The sequence below is a fragment of the Pongo pygmaeus genome, chromosome 7 (genome assembly GCF_028885625.2).
Source record: "Pongo pygmaeus isolate AG05252 chromosome 7, NHGRI_mPonPyg2-v2.0_pri, whole genome shotgun sequence".
Lineage (NCBI taxonomy): Eukaryota > Metazoa > Chordata > Mammalia > Primates > Hominidae > Pongo > Pongo pygmaeus.
The window spans coordinates 64,933,742-64,959,926 of record NC_072380.2 but is presented as its reverse complement, the minus strand read 5'-3'; the positions used below and the strand labels follow the sequence as shown (position 1 = coordinate 64,959,926).

At 40.5% G+C, this 26,185-nt stretch overlaps 1 protein-coding gene across 3 annotated transcripts in view; it reads left to right on the top strand.

Moving 5' to 3' along the window:
- Positions 1–24,589, top strand: part of OPRK1 (opioid receptor kappa 1) — a 167,442-nt gene extending 142,853 nt beyond the window's left edge. For 2 of the 3 annotated variants that reach the window (XM_054499482.2, XM_054499483.2), the window contains 2 exons: positions 15,205–15,557; positions 20,490–24,589. In XM_054499482.2, the coding sequence (XP_054355457.2) occupies positions 15,205–15,557; positions 20,490–21,022 (886 nt within the window). In that variant the 3' untranslated portion in view covers positions 21,023–24,589. Of the gene's footprint in view, positions 1–7,377; positions 8,625–15,204; positions 15,558–20,489 lie in introns of all 3 variants that reach the window. The other variant, XM_063668776.1, reaches the window with a different exon arrangement.
- The last annotated feature ends 1,596 nt before the right edge of the window (positions 24,590–26,185 follow it).

The window sequence follows — 26,185 nt, the reverse complement described above, 5'->3', positions numbered from 1 at the left end:
GGGACTCCTCAGACTGGTGTTTTGGCTTATGAAACAAAACCTGATATATGCTCTAGCGTTGTTGATATGCATATATGAGCCTTTTTAGTATCAAATGGCATCCCATTTGTTAGGAATATCAGTAAATAATATTTATCCTCTAAAACATGGCCTGTGGAGATTTTCAAAAACTACTTCGCTGTTTTTTTTTTCCACCATGAGAAATTGAAGGTTTTATTTTATTGTTTTTTGTGTGTGGAAGTTTCCTTAGGTCAACTTCCAATAATAAGTATCCCAATATCCACATATATGCTAATTTTTTGGTAAGCAAAGTGATTCTGACTTTAAGAAAGAAAAACAAGAAAAGAAAAACCTAACTTTGTTCTTCACTCTTCTTAAGATAGATGTGTTTCCTTTTCTGGGAGCACTAGAGCTTTGTCAACACACCTGTGAGAGGGAGTAGGAAGCTTGTGTTCCTTTAAGAAGTCTCTATGAAGTAAGGGCGGGGTGCAAGTCACCCTGGCTAGGGACTCTGAAAGGATGAATAGCTGATTTTTTTTTAAGCTTGATTTTAGTTTTGAAACAGGCCATTTATTTATTATGAACTTTAACAACCATATCATGAATGGTAGTATAAATCTTTCTCTTGGAAAATTATCATAATAAAAATACTGCTTTATTTTTATTTTTATTTTTTTGCTTGAGAATGTCAGGTCTTTTATTCCTATGTATGCTCTGACATTAAAAACCATCATTTAAGTCTCCAAACACATATTATAAAGCTCATTTCACCAACAACTAGTGTTTATAGCTTGGTGCCCTTGGTTTTCACAATTGCCTATTGCATTTCACAGGAATTCTATCCGTGATGAGTAAAGGTTATAGAAGGAAGGAATATTTTAAAATTAAATTGTTTGTCCAAGTCATTAGTAATCTCTGGGCTGGCTTCCACTAAAGAGACAATTAGACAAAAGAAAAGACAACTGTATTCTAAATTTTAATTAAAATTTTTAGGAGATCTTTGGTACAGAAGCTGTTTATTTGGTGGTGGGGTAATAGAAACATTGTTAAGCAAAAGAAAGCTCTAAGAAAAAAAATAGCTCTGTTTCTACCCATATCATATTTAGGTGCTCAAGTAAAACAGATACATATTGTTGTTATTTGAATGAGCCCCTGAAATCTCCAGTTTGAAAAGAGCTTTGTAGTTGCTCTACAACCTTTTGCAGACTAGGATTAAAAAGAATGAAGAATCCTAAAATAACATTTAGATGTTATGTGCAAATATAACTCCATGGGGAACATTTGACATGTAAGAAGAAAAAAAAAATCCTGTAGATTAGCTAGGATTTTTAATGGATAGATTTCCCAAATATATCCAACACTAAAGTGTGTTATAAGGGGATAAGTTCAGCTAAAAATATGAAAGAAGTTGGATAGTTCACATACATCATTCTCCATTCTCCCACCCCCCAGTACTTAAGGGTTACGTTTGATGATGAATGAAAAGAGAAGAGTTCTACTGCCATCCTGGAGTGCCACCCTACTGAAATCTATCTAGTTCACTTATGGATAGAGCACATATATTTTAAGGTCTTCACAAGTAAAAGGTTAATGTCTAGTGAACCTAGTTCACTCAAGTCTATAGCTAAGAAGGAAAAGGAGTATTTAGTATTATTTCATAATGATAGATGGTTCAAGGATTGAAAAATAAAACCTTTGAAGAAGAATTGATGTACTTGGGTTTATTTATCTTAGGAAATGAAGAGACTGAAGATTGGAGAGAGGGTGGCATGAAGTGGGTTGCGTTGTGATCATCAGGCCTGAGTGCAGAACCAGGGTGTGGAGGCCCCACAGCCCTTGTTACTGAAGAGACTGAGTAGCTGTGCTTGAAAGATGGAGGATACTATTTTAAATATTTTACATGGGAAAGGCTCCTAGCATAGTTCAATCTTATAGAAAATCATTGTAGAAATGGAACTTAGATGCTCAGAGTGTGGGCAGGTGCAGATCTAGACTGTTCAGCTCAGACCTGGGGTGAAAGAGCTGTGGAGAAAGATATGGCTACTTTTAGGCCTGCCTTACAAATAGTTTTTCCCATCTTGGGCCCCTGGAATGCTGCCTCGTATCTTCTGATTTAAAGTTTCAAGAGTTCTCATCAGTTAGTGTGTACCAACTGACATAATCCCTTGATAATTAGGGCACATTAACTTTCACTGTGGAGACCTTAAAATGTCAGTGCTCCAGCCCCCTCACTCATCAGGCTTTGGGGTTTGTGGTTGTTGGGTGTGAATACGGGTGTGACCCTCAGGATTCTTTTTTTTTTTTTTTGAGACAGAGTCTGGCTCTATTGCCCAGGTTGGAGTACAGCGGCGTGATCTCAGCTCACTGCAACCTCTGCCTCCCAGGCTCAAGCGATTCTCTCACCTCAGCCTCCCAAGTAGCAAGGATTACAGGCATGCACCACCATGCTAATTTTTGTATTTTTGGTAGAGATGGAGTTTCACCATGTTGTGCAGGCCGGTCTCAAACTCCTGACTTCAAGTGATCTGCCGGCCTTGGCCTCCCAAAGTGCTGGGATTAGAGGTGTGAACCACTACACTCGGCTGACCATCAGGATTCTAATCCTGTGGTCTCCTGACTTCCTCCTGTGCAGGATTCCCCCGTGCAGTCTTCATTTTTCATTAATTAATGAACACCATGACACTTACACCCCTTTGCCCTGCCAGAGGCAGCCCTACCTCTGACATCATAAACATCCATTCTGCCACTCTTACCACAACTTCATACACGTTCGACTTTCTCCTCCCTTAAAGAAGACAACTAACATTTAATGAACACTTAATATGTGTCAAGCAGGTAAAGCTACCTTCTTCATGTGAATTATTTAATCTTCACAACTATAGGTATATCATTACCATACCCACTTAACAGATGAGGAAACTCAAGTGCAGAAAGATGAAATAAACTAAGGTTACACCTGGGTAACTCACGGGGCCAGAATGATGCCAGCGGCCTGACCATAGAGCCTATGCTCTTATCCATTCTGCTCCTCATGTCCCACCATACCACTCCTGCAAACGTTTGGATTCTTTCTTTCCAGGAGGTTCGACATTTTCTCCCAGACTGTCTCTTTTTCTCTTCCCCATCCTAGACTGCATGAGCTATCACTTAAAGCTCTGTCTTGACAACACACCCAAGTGTCCTGCCTTCTTGTACTTCTGCCAGTGTCTTCCACCAAAGCCTTAACCCTTGATCAAGCCAGTAACCTATCTTCCTTATTCCTATACCCAGCTAGTTGGATGCTGTTGGATAAAATCAATTGTATCTTTGTCAAGACAGTCACCACCTTCAAGTATATCTGACCCTAATTCTCCCTAGAAGTTTTTCTGTGTCCCTCTTCTATTTTCCAGAAAGAGCCAATTCCTTGTTTCATTTCCCATTTTAAAAAATGAATTCAAATCTACCCTTATTCCCAAACCCTCCACCTGATCATATTCTCTTCATGGTCATATTCTTTACTCTCTTTATCATATTCCCTTCATGAGTGTTCTTACCCAGTAGTTCACCAAGACACTGGAGTACAGCCCTCAGGAACACTGCTTCTCTACATACACACTTTGGCAGCCACCCTCCCTGCATTCTGTTTTGTCTCACAGGAAGATTTGCCTTCCTTCTATCCAAGGCTAATTCCTGCTCCTGGGTTTTGAAGCTCATTGCCTCCTGGGGTCTTTACCATATAAACTATCTCCTTTCTACTGTGTCTGCAATCTCTCCCTCTTCACCTGCTCTTCAGCACATGAACATACCCAAGCATCTGTCATCTTACAAACAATCAACAACCCACTATCCACCAACCCTCCATTTTCCTCATTTCCTTAGCTAATGTCCTTTCATCCTCCTGCCTGTCACAGGTAGGCAAGCTTCTTGGAGGAGTAATCCCTCCTCTTTGTTTCCTTTTCTTCCACCCAGTCCTCTGCCCTGAGCATTTGAGCTCCCCGTGATGCTCCTTCACCAAAGCCTTGGTGTGTGTTTTAGGCCACTTTCACTTGGCTTGTGTGGAGGGTCTGGCGTGCTTGGGTGACCTTAGGTCCTCACTTTCTCGAATAGCACCCTCTCCTTGACTTCCCCCGCATCCTCTGGCATTCTCCTTGCTCCCCTGCACAGATTGCCCTTCCTCTGAGGTTTCCTAAATGCTCATATTCTCCAGAGCCTTCTCAGCTCTCTTCTGTCCTCACTTTGCATATTCTCTGTATTAGTCAAGGATCAGCCAAAGAAGCAGGACCAGTAGGGGATGTCCATATTAAGAAATTTCTCACAAAAAAATGGCATAGGTGACTGTGGGACTGGCTAAGATAGTAAGTCAGGAGAGACAAGCTGCTGCTCTCCAGGCAGAATTTCTTCTTCCTCAGGGATCTTCGGCTCTGCTTTTAAGGTTCCCACTGATTGGATCAGGCCCCATTTTCAGATTACCTAGGATGATCTCCCTTGCTTAAAGTCAACTGATTATGGACTCAAATCACACCTACAAAACACCTTTGCAGCAGCACCGAGATGAGTGTTTGAAGACCTGGGGACTGTAGCCTGGCCAAGGTGACTCATCACACTCCCTTTCAATGGTTTCATCCATTCTTGTGGCCATCACTGTCAGGTACATTCTGACAGATCCTAAATCTAATTATCTCTGTCTCTCCCAGTTATCCATTCCTTTCTGCAGACTCAGCTGACCTCCTTCCTTCTAAACGGCTCAGTGTGATGATCTCCCTGGCACCTCAGGTTTCTAGAGCCTCCCTTAGTTTGCTGAGGCTGCCATAACAAAGCACCACAGACTGGATGGGTTAAGCAACCCCTGTTGTTGATTGTCTCACAGTTCTGGAGGCCAGAAGCCCGAGATCAAGGTGTCTGCAGGACTTCCCCTGAGGCCCGAGGCCTCTCTCCTCGGCCTATAGATGCTGCCTTCTCCCCGTAACTTCACATAGCCTTTCCCCTACACATCTGTGTCCTAATCTCTTCTTCTTATGAGGACACCAGTCATATCAGATTGGGGCCCACCCATATGGCTTCATTTACCTTAATTATCTCTTTAAAGCTCCTGTCTCCAAATGCAGTCAGCCCTCATTCCATATCTGTGAATTCTGCATCCATGGATTCAACCAACCATGGCTGAAAAATGTTGTTTTTTTAAATTGCACCTGTACTGAAGATGTACAGACTTTCTTTCTTGTCATTATTCCATAAACAATAGAGTATAACAACTATTTACATAACCTTTACGTTGTAGTAGGTATTATAAGTAATCTTGAGATGACTTAGAGTATAAGGGAGGATCTGCGTAAGTTATATGCAAACACTATCTCATTTTATATCAGGGACTGGAGCATCCATGGATTTTTGGATCCGACAGGGGGGTCCTGGAACCAATCCCCCAGGGATACCAAAGCAGGCCTGTACAGTCACATTCTGAAGTACTGGGGTTTAGGACTTCAACACAGGAATTTTGAGAGGACACAGTTCAGCTCAGAACACTGCCCATCCTCTTTCTGTTCTCCTTAAAAGGACACTCTGTCAAGCTTCAGTTTTCACAACAATTATGTATATATTCTCTTTTCATTTATTTCTGTAAATTAATTATAAGGATAAATAAGGAAATTTTGTTAAGAAAAAATAGGAGGAATCAGAAAATTCTTTGATCCTTGGTCTTAGTTTAGCCTATTCCTTTTTTCATTAGTTGTAATTAATTTGTTGCTATCACAATACAGACCTGTAGGGTTCAATCTCTCACGAACCTTCCTCTGGGAGACCTTTGCTTCCCTACAGTTCAGCCTCAGCAGTATTGAAACCTCCCCAAAGGGGGAACTTTGTAAGGGGCCTAGAAGAAAACAAAACTGCAAAAGTACTATGGAAATGGTTACATTTCCTGAACTCAAATTTCTGCACCAAAGGGAGCCAACTCACCCAAGCTTGCTAGGCGTAGAGCTTAGTCTTTCTAAAAATACTCATCTTCTTGCTTATAAATAGCAGGATACAGTGTTTCTTCCCCAGTCCACTGAACAGAAGTTCCAGGCTTCCTCTGCTGGGATCATCTTAGGTTATGTGCCATTTACTGACTCATTCAAGTCACCCCTGGGCCTGTCTGGGCCTCATGGTTGTACTTGTCTCAGCCTCACCAAAACTATGTGGCTGTCTTGGAACTAGAGAAGTGTGGGACGGAATGGGGTGACAGAGGGTCTGGCACAATGCCTGCCTCTTCTCTCCCGAGTTTCTTCTTCTCCATCCTTGAAGTATGTGTTGTAATCACTGTAGTTGTGTGTACATACATGTTCCACATTCTTCTAAGTGTCAACATAGCCTACCTTAGATAATATCAGCAAATCACACATACAGAGGCATTAAAAAAAAGCAAAGGTACAATATGGTACCTGTATAATTCACCAATGGCTGCTCCCTACAGGACACCAGTCTTATTTTAGGCTTTGGTTAATATAGTATGTTCTAATTTTTCTTGAAACTGTCTTTAATTTCTTGATCCTGTCTTTAAACATTTTCTTTAATACAAATGTAGCAAAAATAACTTCAGAAATTATTTTCAAGAGACTACCTTTCATTTCTCAAAGTAATTTGTATACATTTGACAACCTTTTGAAAGAGAGAATTGCAACTGCTTACATGGATTAGCCAAATTATTTTCTCCCCTGAGGGATGTGTGATCACAGATGGAGGCCAAAGTCTTGTAGAACTGTTTCTCGGGGATCAGAGACTATACAACTGCAGAGAGAGAGAGAAAGAGAGCAAGTGAGAATGCGAGAAACCAATTGGGTGATCAGATATAAAGGTCCTAAACTTTAATAGACTCCAGGAAAAACCGTAGCCTTCAAAATCATTTCTCGATTGTGTTGACTTTACATGTTTTCTGATGTCTGTCTCAGAGTTAGTTTCAGAAGGAATTTGCTTCTCACTGGTACAGAATAGCTCCTCTCCATGACTCATTCAGCTGCATCTCATCAGCAGCAATATTTTCATGTGGCTGTGCAGTTGGCACCTCCCTTCATTCGCGATTAACTTGGATGCACTTAATTGTCGTGGCCCCAGGAGTCTCTGTGCTCAACTAAAAACCTCAAATTGTATGGCTGCAGGACAGTTGCCTTTTGAAGGTTTAGCTTATGTGGTTTCAGTGGTGCAAGTAATACATACTTAGAATCATATTAACAAGAGATGGTTTCAGAATAACATTTATTTATTCCTCAACAGAAAGATCAGCAGCAGTCCCTTTTTTTCCCTTTCTTTGGAGGGGGTGCTGGTTTATGTCTTTGATAAGGAAGGCTTATATATGAAGAATAGATTTTAGGAGTGGGGATAATACTGTAAATGGCCTAACACTTGCCTTCTCCATTGGCCAAGCAGGTTGGAATTTCAATGGAGGATGACAAAACCATGTGATGAATTGAGAGATCCCAAAGGAACTGGTGTGAAGCTGCGCAGGGAAGCCTTGGATTAAGAATGGCTGGAGTGGCCGGGCGCGGTGGCTCACACCTGTAATCCCAGCACTTTGGGAGGCCGAGGCAGGTGGATCACGAGGTCAGGAGATCGAGACCATCCTGGCTGACACGGTGAAACCCCGTATCTACTAAAAATACAAAAAATTAGCCAGGCGTGGTGGCGGGTGCCTGTAGTTCCAGCTACTTGGGAGCCTGAGGCAGGAGAATGGTGTGAGGCAGGAGAATGGTGTGAACCCGGGAGGCGGAGCTTGCAGTGAGCCGAGCCGAGCCGAGATCACGCCACTGCACTCCAGCCCGGGCGACAGAGCCAGAGTCCGTCTCAAAAAAAAAAAAAAAAAAAAAGAATGACTAGAGTTACATGCAGTCAGAGAGAAGCTATGACAGGACTGATTTTCAGAGCTCCTGTTGAGCTCATTCAAATTCACAACACACCTATGAAATGAAGATTGTTAGAGCGCGTTTTCAGATGAGGAAATCAACTACAGAGGTTTAATGAACTGCCCAAGGAAAGGCAATTGTTAAATGATCAATCCAGTATCACAGCCCAATTTGCTTAGCCCTGAATCTTCTCAGCGCCCTCTGCCTGGCTGGGTTGCTTTCTGTCCAGTGGAGGACTGGCTTCATGGGGAGAGGGCAGCGCAAGAGGGCCATTGTCCCCCTCTCCATGTGCCCACGCTCTGTGGCTTGCTTTGGCTTAGGTCAGCTTTCTGTATAAAAATAGGAAAACTAATTTTAAGTATCTATATACTGCTAGGCATCCGGGTAATTGTGCCCTAGGAAACTGCACGCCAGTCATTAGCGAGGTGTCATTTTCTTATAGGTGCTGTTGGGCATGAGAAGTGCTCACCCTGCACGTACCCCTGAATGCACTAGAACTTTCCTTCTAGGGGTCCAGAGGCGCATGATTCCACAGCCGGGACAACTGAGAGGAGGAGTTAGCAGCTCCCAGGGGCACTGGCTGTTCTCGTGGAATCATCGCTCCCCGTTACCCTTCCTTCCTTTCTGGCTGCCACCCTGCATGGATAGCCTGCATCTGCGTGGGGCTGTGCGTCTGGAGTCCTGATCGCACGTGGTTGCCTGCTGTTCTCTTGATCATTTGTGCTTTGCACACAGGAGAGTGATTCTGGAGAGCTGCAAGGGCCTGGCTCCTATGTGAGTATGACTCCTTCAGAATACTACAGACTGAGGGATATCAAAGTCAGATCCTTTGAGAGGCAGTGAATTTAATTTCCTTATCTTTCCTTTCCATTTTCCTTTCTTTCCCTTTTTCCTTTCTTTCTCTTTCCCTTTCCTTTTCTTTTTCTTTTCTTTCCTTTTATCTTTCTTTTTAAGCAGACAAACAAACATGGAGTCTCTCTCCGTCGCCCAGGCTGGGGTGCAGTGGGGCAGTCAAGCCATCCTCCTGCCTCTGCCTCCCTCCTTTCTTTTCTAAAATTAATAAACTACTGCCCCTTTAGAAAAAAAAAACCCTACAATTTCAATAGTAAATAACCCAGAAGAGCATATAGCAGTTAATTTCATTGAGGTGAACTGAAACTAACTGAAAAATTTAGTGAAACACTCATTATGTTTTTAAGTAAGTTCCACTGAAAAGTCACGTCAGCACGGTCATCATTCTTCATTTTATTTTTATTTTTTAAACAGACTTTTAAAAAAGCACTTTTAGCTTCACAGAAAAATGGAAGGGAAGTTACAGTTCCCATATACCACATGCCCCCACACATGCACAGTCTCCATTCTCACATTCTCCCAGAGTGGGGCATTTGTGGGACTGATGAGCCTGCATTTACACATCATCACCCAGAGGCCATACTTTACATCAGAGTTCATTATTTCCGCCCCCGCCCCCACAAGCTTTGGTGAGGCATAATTGACAAATAAAAATTACATATATTAAACGTGCACAACATGGTAATTTGATATACATTAATTTTGATTACCACAGATTACACAGCCATTACCACACACAGTTACCATTTTGTGCATGTATGGTGTGTGTTGGGGGGGTGAGTATACTTAAGATCTACTCAATCAGCAAATGTCAAGATAAGCAATACAGTATTGTTGATGCTAGCCTCCTGCTGTAAATTGGATCCCCTGAATTTATTCATCTTATACTGAAGCTTTGTATCCTTTGACCAGCCCTCTCCATTTCCCCCACCATTTCTGATCATTTTGCACATAAAATCTAGAATGCCATGCATCTGGAAGACATGCCCAGGAAAATGCTTGTTGGCAATACAGAGAAAAGAGCTCCCAAACTCATCTCTGACCATTCTCATCTTCCATCATTTGTGAAAAAGGACTGCATTTTCCCTGCTGCTGCAGAGCTTTCCTCCTACTGAGTTTGGTGTCTTGGGCATCTTTGGACTCCAAGGGCAGCTCTAGTGTTGTAAGAGAGCCACCAGCTTCCTGTGGGTCTGTGACATTTGATCACACTTGTGTTTTCACCAAACAGCATTTGTTCAGGTGCATTTTATGGACCTTTAGGTTTTCGCTGTATTGAAAGAATCTGTTTAGAAAATCACCAGGGCTTTTGTTTTGTTTTGTTTCCTTTTTCTTTTTTATTATATTGGAGCTGAAGTTTGAATTCCCATTGTCTCACTAGTTTGTGGTTTCAGGCAAGTCACCTACTCCCTTTTAACTCAGTTTCCCCACCCCCAAAAATGGGCCTATGGAAAAATTCCACAATGTACATGACATTGTTTTGTCCATTGAGGGGTAGTATTTAATGTATTATTACAGTATTTCTGCCTGGACCTTGCCCTGTTTCTCATGCTAAATGTTTTCTACCCTCATGATGCATACTTGACCATCCTCGTCAGAATGCTTTTCAACATTGAACTGTAGGAAGTGGCAGTATTTATTTCTCTGATAAAATACCTGATTTTTAAAGAAACCTTGGAATAAGACAAGCCTGAGTTCCTTTACTTATTACGTATAGATTCCAAGAACTGAAAAACACTGAGAGTATTTCTAATACGTTTTCTCAAACTTTTTCTCTTCAGAAGAAAGTAGGGGCAGTGGCATCTTATGGGATTGTGATATGGCTTATTAGGGCTGTCGTAGGTAATGAATAATAACAGTAACAACAGCAGGAGCAGTCATGTGACAATGAAGGCTGGCATTCACTAAGCAATTATCAAGTACCAGTCTGGTGCTAAGTAATTTTATGCATGTCTCATTTAATCATCATGACAACTTTATCAGATAATATGAAATTCCCCAAACAGTGTCTGTCACATAATGTCATCAATAAATGTTAAAGTGATTTTTTTCCTTCTGGTGTTCAGGGCCCTCTGTGACCTGACACTACTGTTCCTATGCCAGGCAGCCACCTGTGACTCCTCAGCAGGAACCCTGAACCAGGAAATCCATTTCCTCATTGACTCTGAATAAGACACTAGCCAGAAAGCTTCTCTCTCTGTCCAGATCTTTCTCAAAGCTCAACATCCTGCTAAATTTTCTCTTCAAAATATGTCCTGATTTCCTCACTACACAGCACTCTTTCCCTTCCATGTATTCCTATAGTTCACATTATAATCTAGTCTCAGTTTAAAAGATCCTCAGAGCCAGGGTCTGTATATTGAGTTTTTCAGTCATCCTCAAAGTCTAGTATACTGCTACTTATGGGGCAGGGAAATGAAAGAGTAAAGACAGGGGAGGGGCCATGCACATAACTGGAGAGGGAAGAGAGGGTGCATGCGTCACCATGGGGGATAAGTGAAAGGCAAGACCCAGAATAACTGAAATCAGTGTAACTGAAAGTGTGTTGGTTTGAAAGGTATATGGTAATCAGTCATCAAGATTAAAGGTTTATTATACTATTGTCACGAAGGTGAAAAAGAGTTCCTGATTAAAGAAGCATCATTGAAATTTAAAAAACAGAAAACAAACCTAGGCAATGCACCTCAACAGCAAAGCATGCTAATAATCCAATAATTACCTCCTCTACCTCTTGCATATTGTCTGAGTACAGCCGTGCATGGAAAGGACAGGAAGTCCTGAGAGTGCTGTGTTGCAGGGTCAGCTCCCCCTTCTCAAGTGCCACTTTTCTAGGATGGTGAGTGTCACGTCCTCCCAGAAACCCTGCCTGGTGACATTGGTTCCTGACATCTCAGCAGATAACTTTGTTCCCCTCACCATCACACAAGCACCAGTGGCTGCCAATTTTGAAGCCACCCCTTGTTTCTCTGTAAGGAGAAGTGCACTAGGATGGTCTTGAGTTAAAGTGTCACTGGGGAGCATTTCTAAGTCTCTGGAACACCCTCCGCCCTGTTGCCTGGCCACCATAGCCTTCCCGGGGCTCATAACTCAAGTTCCCCAGGTAAGCCCTCCTTCCCGGCCTGCCCCTCGCTTCCCATTCCATCCACCATATTGTTTTTTCAGGTCTGTTATGTTGTCAGTTTAGTGAGGACAGCCCACGGACTTTGCTCTTTTCATACCATATGCTCCTGTGGTGTGTATGCTCAAAAGTGCAGCCACGAGCTGCCAGCCCACTTCCAGCTCCTCCACACGAGCCAGAACTTCCCACCCAGATGGTGCCATTTTGCTTGAAATGCTTGTGAATTTTTGTAAATCAGTGTGGGTGAAATGGAAAATAATTTCATATCATAGCATGATGAGAAAGCTTGCTTGTTTTTTCAGTGGTGGACATACAATGAATGAAAAGACTGGCTAATTCTGTTGCGGTTAGATACAAACAATACCCTGGGGCTCAACCAGCCTGCCTCTGAGCATCACAGCCTTGCTTTATATTCACGTTCACAGAGTAGTCCAGTGTAGTACACAGAAGACTATCTATAAATATTCATTGAATTCAGAGTTTATTCATTACTTTTAATTATACTCATGAGTTCTCCCCTTCTAGTGTTGTAGGTTTATAAGCATGTGTCTTCCAGAAACCTGGAAGGGAGCCCTGCCTTGCCACCCCTTCCAGATCCTCCCACTGAGGTCCCGCCTCTGCTGACACCAAACAAATCACTTAACTTACCTGAGCCTAACTTTCTTCAGCTATATGAGGGAAAAGACATAAGTCTTTCAGGTAAACTAGAAGGGCAGTAGTTTTGAGAATCAAGTAAGATACGTGGAAGTCAAAATACTGGACTTTGCAAATTACAAAGTGCTGGGGAGATGTAAGAATGGACGAATTGGGATCAAACCCCTGGGTTTAAATTTCTGCTATGCCTATAGTTATATCACTTTGAGAATTTTAAAGAAAATCCTGTGATTCTTAGTCACTTCATCTATAGAATAGGGGTACCAGTACCTACCACATGAAGTGACTATGAGGATGAAATGAGACAAAGCTTGGGGAATGCATGGCAGAGGGCCTGATGCAGGCACTTTGGAAATGTGGTCAGTGTGATTATTGCCTGTGCTCATCTCTCTGAGATCTGAAGATGGAGTTTGAATTCTTTACATGTTGAAGTCTTATGCAGTTTCATACATCTATTGGCTATAAATATTTTGAAAAACTAAAATCAAGCTATCACTCTACGTTGTATGACTACTTAAAGATGCACATTACATTTTACGGTAATTTATGGATCATTCCATTCATGTTCTTTGTGTCAGGTCCTGGGGCTCCTTTTTATTCTCACCTTTTATATTTAAGCTGAATTGGGTAAATATGACCATGGATGTTACCTAGAAACTACATTCTTTTCTGCTTCCTGTGGTAACTGCTGGCTTCCACCCACGTAAGAAGGGAGGTGGGAGTTGGGGAACATGACATAGATTAGACATGCTGTCTGGGTCAGGTGCATTCATTAATTACCCCTGGAGCTCTATGAGATAAATATTATAGTTTCCATTTTATAATTGGGGAAACTGAAGCTCAGGGTGGTTAAGGACCCTCTAAAGTATACTTGTTAGTTTGAAAAATAAGGACTAGAACCCAGGTCTGCCTAAGTTTATAGCAAAAAGAATGCCACTCTGACTTCATAAAGAAAGAGGGGAATATCAGAGTCATAAAATACAAGAGCAGGAGTCAGATTCCTGCTGGAATCCTTGCTAGTATCTGGGGTTTTGGGGTGGGAGGAGTTGAAAGAGTAGAAGTTAGGTTTGTAAGATGCATTTTTTTCAAACATAAAACCATATTTTTAAGAAAATATCTGAATAGATAGCCTTTCAGTCTTTCTCATTAGAAACATGTGGCTCCTTCTCAGTAACTGTCCTTGCTTGGCTATCTCTGCTTTTGTAAAGCCTGTGCTATGAGAACTTGGCCATCCATGTTTAGTCACTATCTAAAACTTATAGGTCATTTAATAATGTCTGAATAAAAAGTATAAAGGCAAAACACATTTTTAAATAAACTCCTCGCTTTCCAGATTAAATCACTCTTTAGTAAGCAGAACATCCAAATGGAAACTAACAGATACCAACTCTAGTACCCGTCTTCAAAATGCCTTCCCAGCTGACCCCAAACACAGCCACTTCCTAATGAGTAGAGATGGGAGGTGGGGAGGGAAGGCAGTGGACATTGAGGCTGGAGTGTGATCCTGTGCGTCAGGCCATCTACTGCCCTTGTCTCATGTACTGTGAGTTAGGTTTTATGATTCTTATTTAGCAGGAACTGAAAATCAGATAAGTCATTCTCTGAGTTCAGACTCAGGACTGTCTGAGTTCACATGAGACCACACTGCCTCCAAGAGGAGCCAGGGCTGTTCTGTTCTATCATGAAATGTTCAGAGTTGTTTCTCATGTGGAAATTCATATATCAAATGGGGCACACTTGAATTGTGACAAGGTCTTCAAATCTGAGGCTGTAGAAAGTAATCAACATATGGATTTTCCCAACATATTTCAGCTCTTGGCCTTTGAAAACCTGATGGTGTGGTTTGGAACATTTATTTAATACTCTATGGATATTTGAGGAAGCATTCTCTAAACAAAACAACCCTCTTAACTCAGTCTTAGTTGAAAATGAAGTTGTCCTAAACATCATGTTACAATGTAAAGAATAACTCAGGTATAAAAGTAATCTTTCTTACCTACCTTGAAAATTACTCTTCTCTCAATTGGAAGATGAGACATATTACGTGCTTAGAAAATATCTCAAGGAGTAAAGAAAGACAGAATTATTTCTCTCCCGCTGTACCATACTATGCTTAGTGCTATGACGTGTAAAAGCAGAATTCAATCTGCTTTATTTATGTAATATATTTAAAATGGCAAATTAATGGTGCACTGGAGAACAAAAATCAGCAAACCTAATTGTGTTTCAGCCATTGCAACTGAGCATATATCAAAATTGAAAACCATTTTGTATTTTCAAAATACATCATAATTATAATGATTGATTTCTCAAAATAACCCTGAGGAAAAAAATGTTTTAAACAAGTCAAAGAAAATGAATACAGTGTTTTAAAAATGCTTAAAGCCAAGCGACTCTGGGCAGGATTAAGATGAATTGTCAGCCACAAAATACTGATCTGTATTATATGCAATGCTAGATCTAAATGTCTATTCATCTATCTCTGCTATCTTCTGTATCTTCTATATTTACATTTTTTAAACAAAGCACTAGAATAAACAATAAAGTCAGAAATCTTTGTCCATTTTTCCTATTAATGTCTAGAACAGTCCTTTTACATGTTAGACCCTCAATGAATATAAGAATAATCGAATGAAGAAGCAAAATCAGTAATCCAAAGACTATCACAAACACATTCACCTTATGGGTTTGACTTGAAAATGGAGGGAAATGCTATTGTTTCTTTTCTTTTAGATACACAAAGATGAAGACAGCAACCAACATTTACATATTTAACCTGGCTTTGGCAGATGCTTTAGTTACTACAACCATGCCCTTCCAGAGTACGGTCTACTTGATGAATTCCTGGCCTTTTGGGGATGTGCTGTGCAAGATAGTAATTTCCATTGATTACTACAACATGTTCACCAGCATCTTCACCTTGACCATGATGAGCGTGGACCGCTACATTGCCGTGTGCCACCCCGTGAAGGCTTTGGACTTCCGCACGCCCTTGAAGGCAAAGATCATCAATATCTGCATCTGGCTGCTGTCGTCATCTGTTGGCATCTCTGCAATAGTCCTCGGAGGCACCAAAGTCAGGGAAGGTAAGAGCAGTCATTTCATTCTGTTCATAAAAATGTAGCTTCAAATTATATAGACTTTTAATTTGAGCGTGAGTAGGCCACATATTTAGTGGAAATCGATGCCAAAAGATGACAGAAATGTAGTGCCTAAATCCATGGAAGATGAGAAGTAGAACAATTTTGTGTCCCTTTCCACCTCTAAACACAGAATGCAATAATGACATTGCCAGAAGAGAGATGCCTGACCTGTCTCCCATTCTGGCAATGCTTAGTAGAAAGCGGAGGGGTGAGGATGAGGTAAGAAACCACAGGCATGTGGAATTTTAAAGTACAACCTGGCAAGTCCAGGACACACCTTCTCACTCCTTTTTTTCTCTTTAACAAAAGATATAAATTATTGGTGACATATGCTGATTCTTTCCTCTTTTATTCCTAAAGGATAACGTCCAAATCACTATTTTAACAGCTTTGGCTGTAGGCCATTCAAAATCAAGTTAACAGATGGATGGTAGTTACAGATGAGCAGAACCACTTGATTTTGGACATATCAGGTTTTACCCCGTGCAAACCAGCCAATTGATTTTTTTTTTTTTTTTTTTTGAGACAGAGTCTTGCTCTGTCGCCAGGCTAGAGTGCAGTGGCACGATATCGGCTCACTGCAACCTCTGCCTCCTGGGTTCAACCTCAGCCTCTTGAGTGGCTGGGACTACAGGCACATGCCACCATGCCCAGCTAATTTTTGTATTTTTAGTAGAGACAGGGTTTCACCATGTTGGCCAGGATGGTCTCAATCTCTTGACCTCGTGATCTGCCCGCCTCGGCCTCCCAAAGTGCTGGGATTACAGGCGTGAGCCACTGCGCTCAGCCCCCTGTTGATGTTTTTCCTGTATTTCTAGGACAGTAGTTCTCACTCTGGGCTGCACATTGGAATCACCTGGGTACTTTAGAAAACACTGCTGCCTGCATCCCACCCCTGAAGGGTCTGGTGTAATTGACCTGGGGTACAGCCTGGGTGTCAAGATTTATGAGCTCTTTCGAGGTGACTCTGACCTGCAGCCAAGGTGAGAGGTACTGTTCTAGGAGTTTTGCTTTACTAGCAAAATATAAAGCTATGGAAAGCATCTTTGTTCCTCATAGAAATTAATGATGGGGAGGTGAGCAGAATAGTCACTCTGGGCCTACTTATGCTGTTTAATGCTCCAGCAGGTATATAAATGCTCCAGTTTATTAGGGGCTTCATAATACCTGTGAGAGCAGATAACTAAGTGTATATACTGAGGACTTTCCAGGTCATAGTGAAAGGGCAAGGCACTAAAATCATAGCTTGTCTTGCATGATACATGGTTTGTTTTTAGACTTAGTCTAGTTAGGTTTCAGTTTACAGTTTTAGGTTCACAGCAAAACTGAGCAGAAAGCAGAGAGAAGTGCTTCCATTTACCTCCATTTACCCCACACAGGCACATCCTCCCCTACAGAGCAGTCCATTTATTACAGCTGCTGAACCCACACTGACACGTCATTATCACTCAGAGCCTGGAGTTTACAGGAGGGCTCACTCTCCGGGTTACGTGTCCTGTGGATTTGAACAAATGTATAATGACTTTATTCATTGTTTTTTAATGAAGCTGATCTTTTCCCTCTGAAACTACAAAATGAATTTCTAGCATAGCCATAGCAGGTATCAAGCTATACTACTAGGTAAATTTTAAGAAATGCCCAACTTTCTTTATCATATTTGCATTTCAAAATATGATTAATCACACATAGGATTTTGTTTCTTCATGCCTACAGCAAATAGAAATAAAGTGCAAGAAACTTTTCTGAGGCAAAGCTTTCACTTTGTGAACGTAAAATGTTGACTCGAATATTTTCCATACTGTAGTATGTGTGTGTATTATGTGAGGATTCATAGTCTGCTCTTACTTTTATTCTAGTAGCTAAGGATTATTATAATCTCTATAAGCAGAAACAATTATTCTTAACAAAATGAATACACACAAGAAAAGCTTTAGTTTAGCTATTAGAACTAACTCTATAATTATGACAACCATGAGATGCTGGAACAGGAGCCAGCAGAAGCCGCAGCCCTCTGATATTAACATATAAGGAAACCAAAATCTGCTTGTTAAACTGAGGCAGTTGTATGGATACTTCAACCTGAAAATGCCCCCTTCTTCCTGAAACAGAACATTTAATAAAAATGGCATGCTTGGACAGGAATTTATTTTTTAAAAAATGCTTAGTTTTTATGAATTCATAATAGATGTACATATTTAGGGGGTACCAGTGCTATTTTGATACAAGCATACAATGTGTAATGATCAAATTAGGGTAATTGGGATATTCATCACCTCAAGTATTTATCATTTGTTTGTGTTAGGAACATTCCAATTTCACTCTTTTAGTTATTTTCAAATATATAATAAATTATTGTTAACTGTAGTCACCCTCTTGTGCTACCGAACATGATCCTTTTTCTTCTAAGTGTATTTCGTATGCATTAACCAACCCCTGTATATCCCCCTCCCCACAACCCTTCCCAGCCTCTGGTCACCACTAGAGGTTCTACTCTCTATCTCTGTAAGTTCAGGTTTTTTTTTTTTAACCTCCCAAATATGATGCTTGAGGACATGTGATATTTGTCTTTCTGTGCCTGGCTTGATCCCCTTAGCATAATGTGAAGTGCACTGGGATTCTTGATGATTGCCTCAGCACTCTCTTTACGCTACAAATTCAGCTTCATTGACATTTCTGGAGGATATTTCCAACTCTGTAGTGGGACGTTTGTTTCCCAAAGTCTTGTAAAGTAGCTGTTGTTAATTATTTCACCCAGTCATCTAATACTTATCATCTCCCACTACATGCAAGACAGTTTGTTTGGGAGGAAGCTGAGCCTCGGAGTTAAAAGTCTATCCGAATTAAACAGCAGCCCTGTGCGGCTTCTGCTTAGCTTAGCTTAGCTGGTGACTTTTCCATAATACCTGCTGTAATTAGGACACCCTTTTGAGGGTTTGTTATTCATGTGGTATGTATTTGTTTGTTCATTTATTTAACAATTTATTCTGTTTATGCACCACATGTTCCAGGTACTACCCTAGGTGCCAGGGATTCAGTGTTGATTAAGGCAGGCTGGGTTTCTCCACTAAGGCAGTTCACATTCTGGATGGAGAGAAAAATGTTAGGAAGGTAACACACAATTACAGATCAGACAAGCTTCTGTCTGGGAAATTGGGTGAATATAACATGTAGACAAAGTATAAGTTACCGGGGAGAGGACCATTTAAGAAACAAACCTCCATCTAAATGTCTCTGAAGTGACATATAAGCTAAGGTCAGCCACAGGAAACAACTAATGCTGAAAACGAAAGCTAAGCAGAAAAAAACAAACCAAACCATGGTCCCTACCTCCAAGGAAACTCTTCTACCAAATTCAACAAACAAGTCCAAACCCAGAATAGAATATTTATATTGAACTCAGATTTTTTTTTCATATATCACCCATCAAAAGTTGCTTAATGGATATCTTATATTCTATGATAAGAGTAATGATTTAAAAATCATTTACCATAAACACTAAAGCAAAAGTTAATAGTCTTCATAGTAATATTACTTTGAACAATGACTTTTTTAAAAAAATCAAAAATGACAAATTTCTCTGGAAGTGTTAATTTACTACTCCAAGGTTTGATCTGGTATTTCACTGATACATGAAGGCCTCTAAGATAGTCTTTATTAATTGTCAAAAATGATTATATCCTTTTTTATTTTAAAGTATATGTAATTAAAATTCTAGTAAGATGGGATATTCTATTAAGATTGCATTAAAATGTTTTAGAAAACATTAATAGAGCTGTTTTGCTATTTAAAAAATATTCATGTGCTATTTTTGAAGCAGATTTTTCCAATGTCAGAAGAAAATATTTTCATTACTGTAATCATGCTCATGGTGTTGCTCATGACTACCTTGTCTGTGAGGAAGGACCAGGGCAAAGAGAGCTCTGCTGTGTGCTCGCTGACTTCTCAGGGGCAGGGGTTGGAAATGTGGGCTAGCTGGTGTTTGGGGAAAGGCGAGCCCATGGGACACCCACAAAAATAGTTTAGAAGGTGTCCATCCTGAGTCCCTGGTCTTCCTAATATTAAGGCTACTCTAAAGAGAATACTACCCAGCAAAGAGAAGCAGAGCAAATATAGCAATTTTCTAAGTAATCACATACAAATATTTGTTTTATCTGAGCTACATAATAATGTTGGTAAAAATGAAAATAAATGTGCCTGATTTACTCAGAATTCCCTTGATGATGATGATGATTCTCCCCCACCTCCTCCAAAGGTTTTACTTATGTTTCAGTAATGCCCTTAATCACAATGAGTGTCATTGGTTCCATTAAATGACAATACTTGAGTTATAGTTAAACAAATTCCATATCAATTTTTGTTGACCCACATAATGATTTCCTGTAAACCAGTTAACGTTTTTCAAACAAGTTGGCTTTTGTTAAATTCAGTGGCTAGATTTGAAATATTTAGTCATTTATTACAAATAGACATTGGCTTTTTTATTGCCAGAGCCTTAGGTCTGGGAGAAGTGTTAATGAATGGAAATAGAAATAAGTACTCATGCTATACATTAACTCTTTACCTCTTCTGCAAACCGTCAGTGTCAAACAACTTCTGCAACTAGATGAGCAAGACTGTCAGCTAATCTTAATTCTACAGTATTGTGTATGTTACCAGTAAACAGGGACTATCATCGTTGTTCCATGCACAAAGATTAGGATGGTTAACAAAATACAGTGTTCATTAGTAATTTGGTGATCTACTTCAGGTAATGTCATCTTACCATAATTGGACCATTGCAATATAAGGTATTAAAATTCATATTTAAAACACTTTGCAGCCATGGTAATAACAATAACAGGTTTCTGTGTTGTGGTTTATATTGCCCTCCTCCAGATGTGGATGTCATCGAGTGCTCCTTGCAGTTCCCAGATGATGACTACTCCTGGTGGGACCTCTTCATGAAGATCTGCGTCTTTGTCTTTGCCTTCGTGATCCCTGTCCTCATCATCATCGTCTGCTACACTCTGATGATCCTGCGTCTCAAGAGCGTCCGGCTCCTTTCTGGCTCCCGAGAGAAAGATCGCAACCTGCGTAGGATCACCAGACTGGTCCTGGTGGTGGTGGCGGTCTTCATTGTCTGCTGGACTCCCATTCACATATTCATCCTGGTGGAGGCTCTGGGGAGCACCTCCCACAGCACAGCTGCTCTCTCCAGCTATTACTTCTGCATCGCCTTAGGCTATACCAACAGTAGCCTGAATCCCATTCTCTATGCCTTTCTTGATGAAAACTTCAAGCGGTGTTTCCGGGACTTCTGCTTTCCACTGAAGATGAGAATGGAGCGGCAGAGCACTAGCAGAGTCCGAAATACAGTTCAGGATCCTGCTTACCTGAGGGACGTCGATGGGATGAATAAACCGGTATGACTAGTCGTGGAGATGTCTTCGTACAGTTCTTCAGGAAGAGAGGAGTTCAATGATCTAGGTTTAACTCAGATCACTACTGCAGTCTGACATGAAAAGATAGAATTTAAAATAAACTTTTAGAGATCTCATGGTCTGAAGTCATCAGATGCAGACCACATTCGTGATCAGTGGAAACATCAAGGACAAAAGGTCCATGCAACACATGCACCTCTTCTCTAGGGCACAGAAGCGAGGCAGAACCTCAGTTACTCTGATGAACAAGGGAACAGGTCTTCTCCTTCTGGTTTCCTAGGTAAGGTTCAGCACCCATCTGCTGTGGCCGTCCTATGAAATGTAGTTTCAAAAGCTCGGTTTAAGAAAAAAGGAAAAGAAAAAACATTGCTTTCAGAGCTCAGTGGGCATCCAATCCAGATGTTTAACAATGACAGCAACAACCTCCAATGGAATGAGAACTATTTCCAGGGTTCATGCCCAGCTCACTGTATGCTGTGTGGACATGCATTTCATGTGGCTGTGTGGTAAGAATTACAGCTTACGTATGGCTTGGACCCACATCTGAGGAATCCGATGTTCACTTATACCAGAACATTATCTTGCTATTTATGAAATTATTTAAACATTCAAAAGGTTGTTTTTAACATGGTTTAATTTCTCAAAAACTGCAGTTTTTTTTCTTAGCATGCTATTCAGGTAGACAGTCTTATAATAAAGCATGTCCCATTGTGAAGAAACATAAAGTGGTGTGAATACCACTGAAAATATATATATAGTCTCTTCTGTAAATAATAGTACCTGTGCAAATAAGGAACAGGCTTGCCTCCCAGCCAGGCAATTTCCTGAGGGCACACTAATGATATCCCCTGAGTTGCTAAGTTGATGCTGAGACATTTTGCTGGGAATTAGTCATGGCATGATCTCTTTCAGACTCCCTGAATACCATTTAGTCCTGTAACAGTGCTCACAACTCATGTGTTAATGAATCACAAAGGCTTTAACTAGCTCCCAGGTTGTAGCCTTAGCAGGATCTAGTTTATTTGCCACATCTCTTTATGAACATATAGCGATTCGCAGATCCTCTCTATTCATGGAGAGGAAGGTGTTTTGCTTCTGTAGATCTCAAGGTACTATTTTGTGGCTCTCAGCAGGAGGTAGAATTGTTCCTAAATGTGTGCTGAATGAGGACATGATGTCCCTCCTGGTGCTAGGACACATCCTGCATGGCATTCTGTGAAGGGCATACCTGCTGGGGATAATGCCAGGAGCAGCACATTTAGGGTAATTTTGCTAAAACTTCCAGATGACATATAAATTCCCTCTTTTTCCCCCTGAAACTTACCATTTCAGAGGTAATGGCTTTTTCTGTAATATGCCTGAGAAGAAAAAAGGGATAATTTAGAAATAACACTCCAAGCCTATATATTGTTAGGGCAGCATCCTCTGGAATTTAATAGAAAAATTGACTATATAGCCCTATGTAACTACAGACATCATTACAACTGTTAAGTTCTGTTCACCGTGCACTTTCTTGGTGGTGTATGTAATCTCACCTTTTGAAAACAAAACCTTGCATTGAAGGTTTTACACATGGCTTCAGAATGTTACTCTGACCATGTTTGCCTCTACTCCAGATTATCATGGCACCTAACACCGATGACATATGGCAGAATGGAAGTGATTTCTCCTAATGAAAATGAAGTGCTCTTTTGAGTATTTCTTGTTTTATTGAGATTCCTATCTGCCCTTGTATTTTTATAACTGAATGTAAATAGGAATGGCTTAAATACTGGTTTACACTAATCCCATAGTTAAAAATCTTGGCTATGGTACAGGAAGGATATCTATATAGAAGATAGTTCCAGAAACAAGCCCTGGTGAAATAGGAAATATAAAAACTTCTTTATGGAACAGGAAAACCCAAGAGACTTTCTCGTCAGATTCCTTTCCAGTGCAAAGTATAACAGAGCTAGGATTGTGAGGTGAAATCAGAGTAGTGTGTTTCCTTTAATTTTTTCTGTCTTCTTTTTTTTTTCTTTGAGACGGAGTCTCGCTCTGTTGCCCAGGCTGGAGTGCAGTAGCACAGTCTTGGCTCACTGCAATCTCCACCTCCTGGGTTCAAGCGATTCTCCTGCCTCTGCCTCCTAAGTAGCTGGGATTACAGGCGTGCACCACCAAGCCTGGCTAATTTTTGTATTTTTAGTAGAGACGGGGTTTCACCATGTTGTGCAGGCTGGTCTCAAACTCCTGACCTCAGAATATTCACCCGCCTTGGCCTCCCGAAGTGCTGGGATTACAGGTGTGACTGGCCACGCCTGGCCTGTTTCCTTTAAGTTAGCACTTCATGTGCTCTTACGGCATTAATTGCCATTATTGGTTTGCCTGATTTTCCTGCATCTCCTCATATGTAAGTCTGCAGCCCAAGGAGAGAATAGTAGCTGTATGTGCCCACGAGGGGTGTCCAAGCTTCTTGATTCTTGTTAATCTCAACTCCCCAACATTGAAAAAGGAGTGAAGAAGGGAATATCATTTTAGGGTACTGCTTTAAAGGAATGATAAAGTAAACAGCGTAGCAGGGAAAATACCACTTTCACAAATGTATTTCATTGTCAAAGTGTGTACACGCTTTCTGTATGTCCTGATGTCCTGCTGTGAAGCAGGGACCACATTGCCATTTATTCATTGTTCCAGGCAATGCATTTGTCCAAACCCCTCTGGCTGTCTGATATCTCTTATTTCTTGATGTTCCTATTCTCTGACCTCAACAAGGAGGACACTGTCTGTTGTATCTCTTTGAGACCAGAACTGCACGTGTTTAACCTTCAGATCCATTCTCTACATGAACCCTATCTTTCCACCCTGGTAAGAAGGTCTGGATGACAGGTCCTAACGAGGGGTCAGAGAAGGCACAGAGAAATGAACCAGCCGTGCAGGGGCAGCACTGAGGAGGAAAGCCCCCACTCTAACTGGGAGGAGAGTGGAAACACTCGCAGTGTCTCAGAGTAGTTACCAGTCTAAGAGCATCCCTCGAGTTTAAGTCAAAACTCCAGGCTTAATACCAAAAATAATACATCATTTGGAAAAATAGCTTGGAGAAAAAAATCAATAAAGAGTCACATAAAATCTTGAGAAAATGGTTCTATTCTGTGATATATTACTGAGAAATAAAGTTCTTAAACGTGTGTAACTATTGTCAGACAATTTATAGGTGTTTCATCTAGTCCTGGGACAAAATAAGATGACTCACGCAAACGCAGGGAGCACATTGGCTGAGTTTAAATTGGAACATTGTAAAGAGAAAGCTGTGAAAGGTTGTGTGTCCTATCAATGAAATTTATTTTCTAACAAAGAGCTATTTGGATGATTCAGTATAAATACGAAAATCACATCCAAAAAGGGTGTAACCCAGCTTCCTTAAGGCAATTTTCTTCTCTGAAACAAGAATGTCTCATATGTTCTTTACTATAATGTATATTATTTTTATCTTGTACTTTAAAAGATGATAATTATGCATTGTATATACTATTGTGTGCCTTGCAATAAAATCAAAACTGTACCTGCTAAAAATCACAACAGTCAATTATTGTGGTAAATTATTTATTCTATAATTACTTCAGTGATGCTGCACTTCAGCAAGAACAATGGAAACTGTTTCTCAAAACTATAAGGGTTACTGTAACTTTCCATCCATGACAATGTTGTGGGTGATTGGTGGATAAAAACAAAATATGTGGGGATCTAAACTGTGATCTTTAGTTCCCAGACCTGTGAATTGTGGGGATCTAAACTGTGGTCTTTAATTCCCAGATCTGTGAATTGCTTAGGATAATTCACCTGTTTTCACAATAATGCTGCCAGGACCCCAGAATCAATGTTACCTATTGCTCTCACAATGAAAATCCACTTTTTTCACTACAAAAACATGCAAAATTCAAAATCAAACTGTTCCATCAATAAAAGCATAAAGAAATAGCAACTCCACCTGGAAACACAAGCAGCCTTCTGCCCTGCTCCCAGTACACTACAACACAACCCTGCCAAGAATGATCTGTTTCTAAATTGCATAGTATTTTACACACAAAGAACAACTTAAAACCCAGTATCTTGATGAAAGAAAGATTTGTGGAAGCAGAAGCAAAACTTAGGCATGGGAAGTAAAAAGGGACTCATTTTGCTAATTGGGAAGAACACACTACTAAGTCCTAGTCTCTTTTCAAAACAAGGCAAATTTCTTATTCATGTTTATCTTTGATTGGTAAGTCAATTTCATAAGGGATTGGAGTGCAAGTGTGGTAGGGGCCTCCGCTTCCATTTTCAGTGGAATCTTTGGTTGGTTAGTGAAATGAGGACAAAAATAAGTTAGAAAAAGTCAAAGGAAATAAGAGAGCAAATAGTTTTTCATCTGAATTAAGATCCTTTCTTTGGGCTGGTTGTTGCGTATTTGGGTATATGAATTCTGAATATGGAATATTATTAGAAACTTATTTTCTAAAGAAAATTTTAATATATCGGGGAGAAAACTCAATATATAGGCATTATAATATCTTCTTTATGATTAATTGGGAGCACTATACATTCTTCACATTCCTGCTGATGGTCCCGATGTTTGTGAAAACTAATGATAACATAAAACAAATGAACAAAGAGACAGGACAGTTACTGTTTTTTCAATAACTTGTGTTTGAGAGAATATTCAGTCATATATTTCTGTCGGGAACTATGCTACATTCTGAATAAACAGTGGCAAACAAAACAGACACCCCCCACCCCGACTTTTCTTAGTGCTTTACTAGTGGATTTATTAGTGTCTTAAGTGGCCAAATACATTTTTGATCTTACAGTCTACAAAAAACAAGCAACTAAGCAAGTAACTGCAATATATTGCAATGGCAGCACAAATTTTAGTACAACATAGCTTATTCTAAAAGGTCTATTGTAACCAAAAAGGAGGTTAGTTGCTCGCTGAATGCAGAGTCCAGTTAGGGAGTGTGAGGTCTGATATAAAAAAAAAAAAAAACAATGTGAATTTATTCAGAAGCTAGCTTGGGGAAGGGCACAAAGCATCCTGCATTTAAATGTGCTGCTTCACTTTGGGAGCAGAAAGCGGGCACTTTTATAGGGTAGGGGAGCAAATGAGCTAGGGAAGGTGTCCCCCTGCTACTGGGCAGT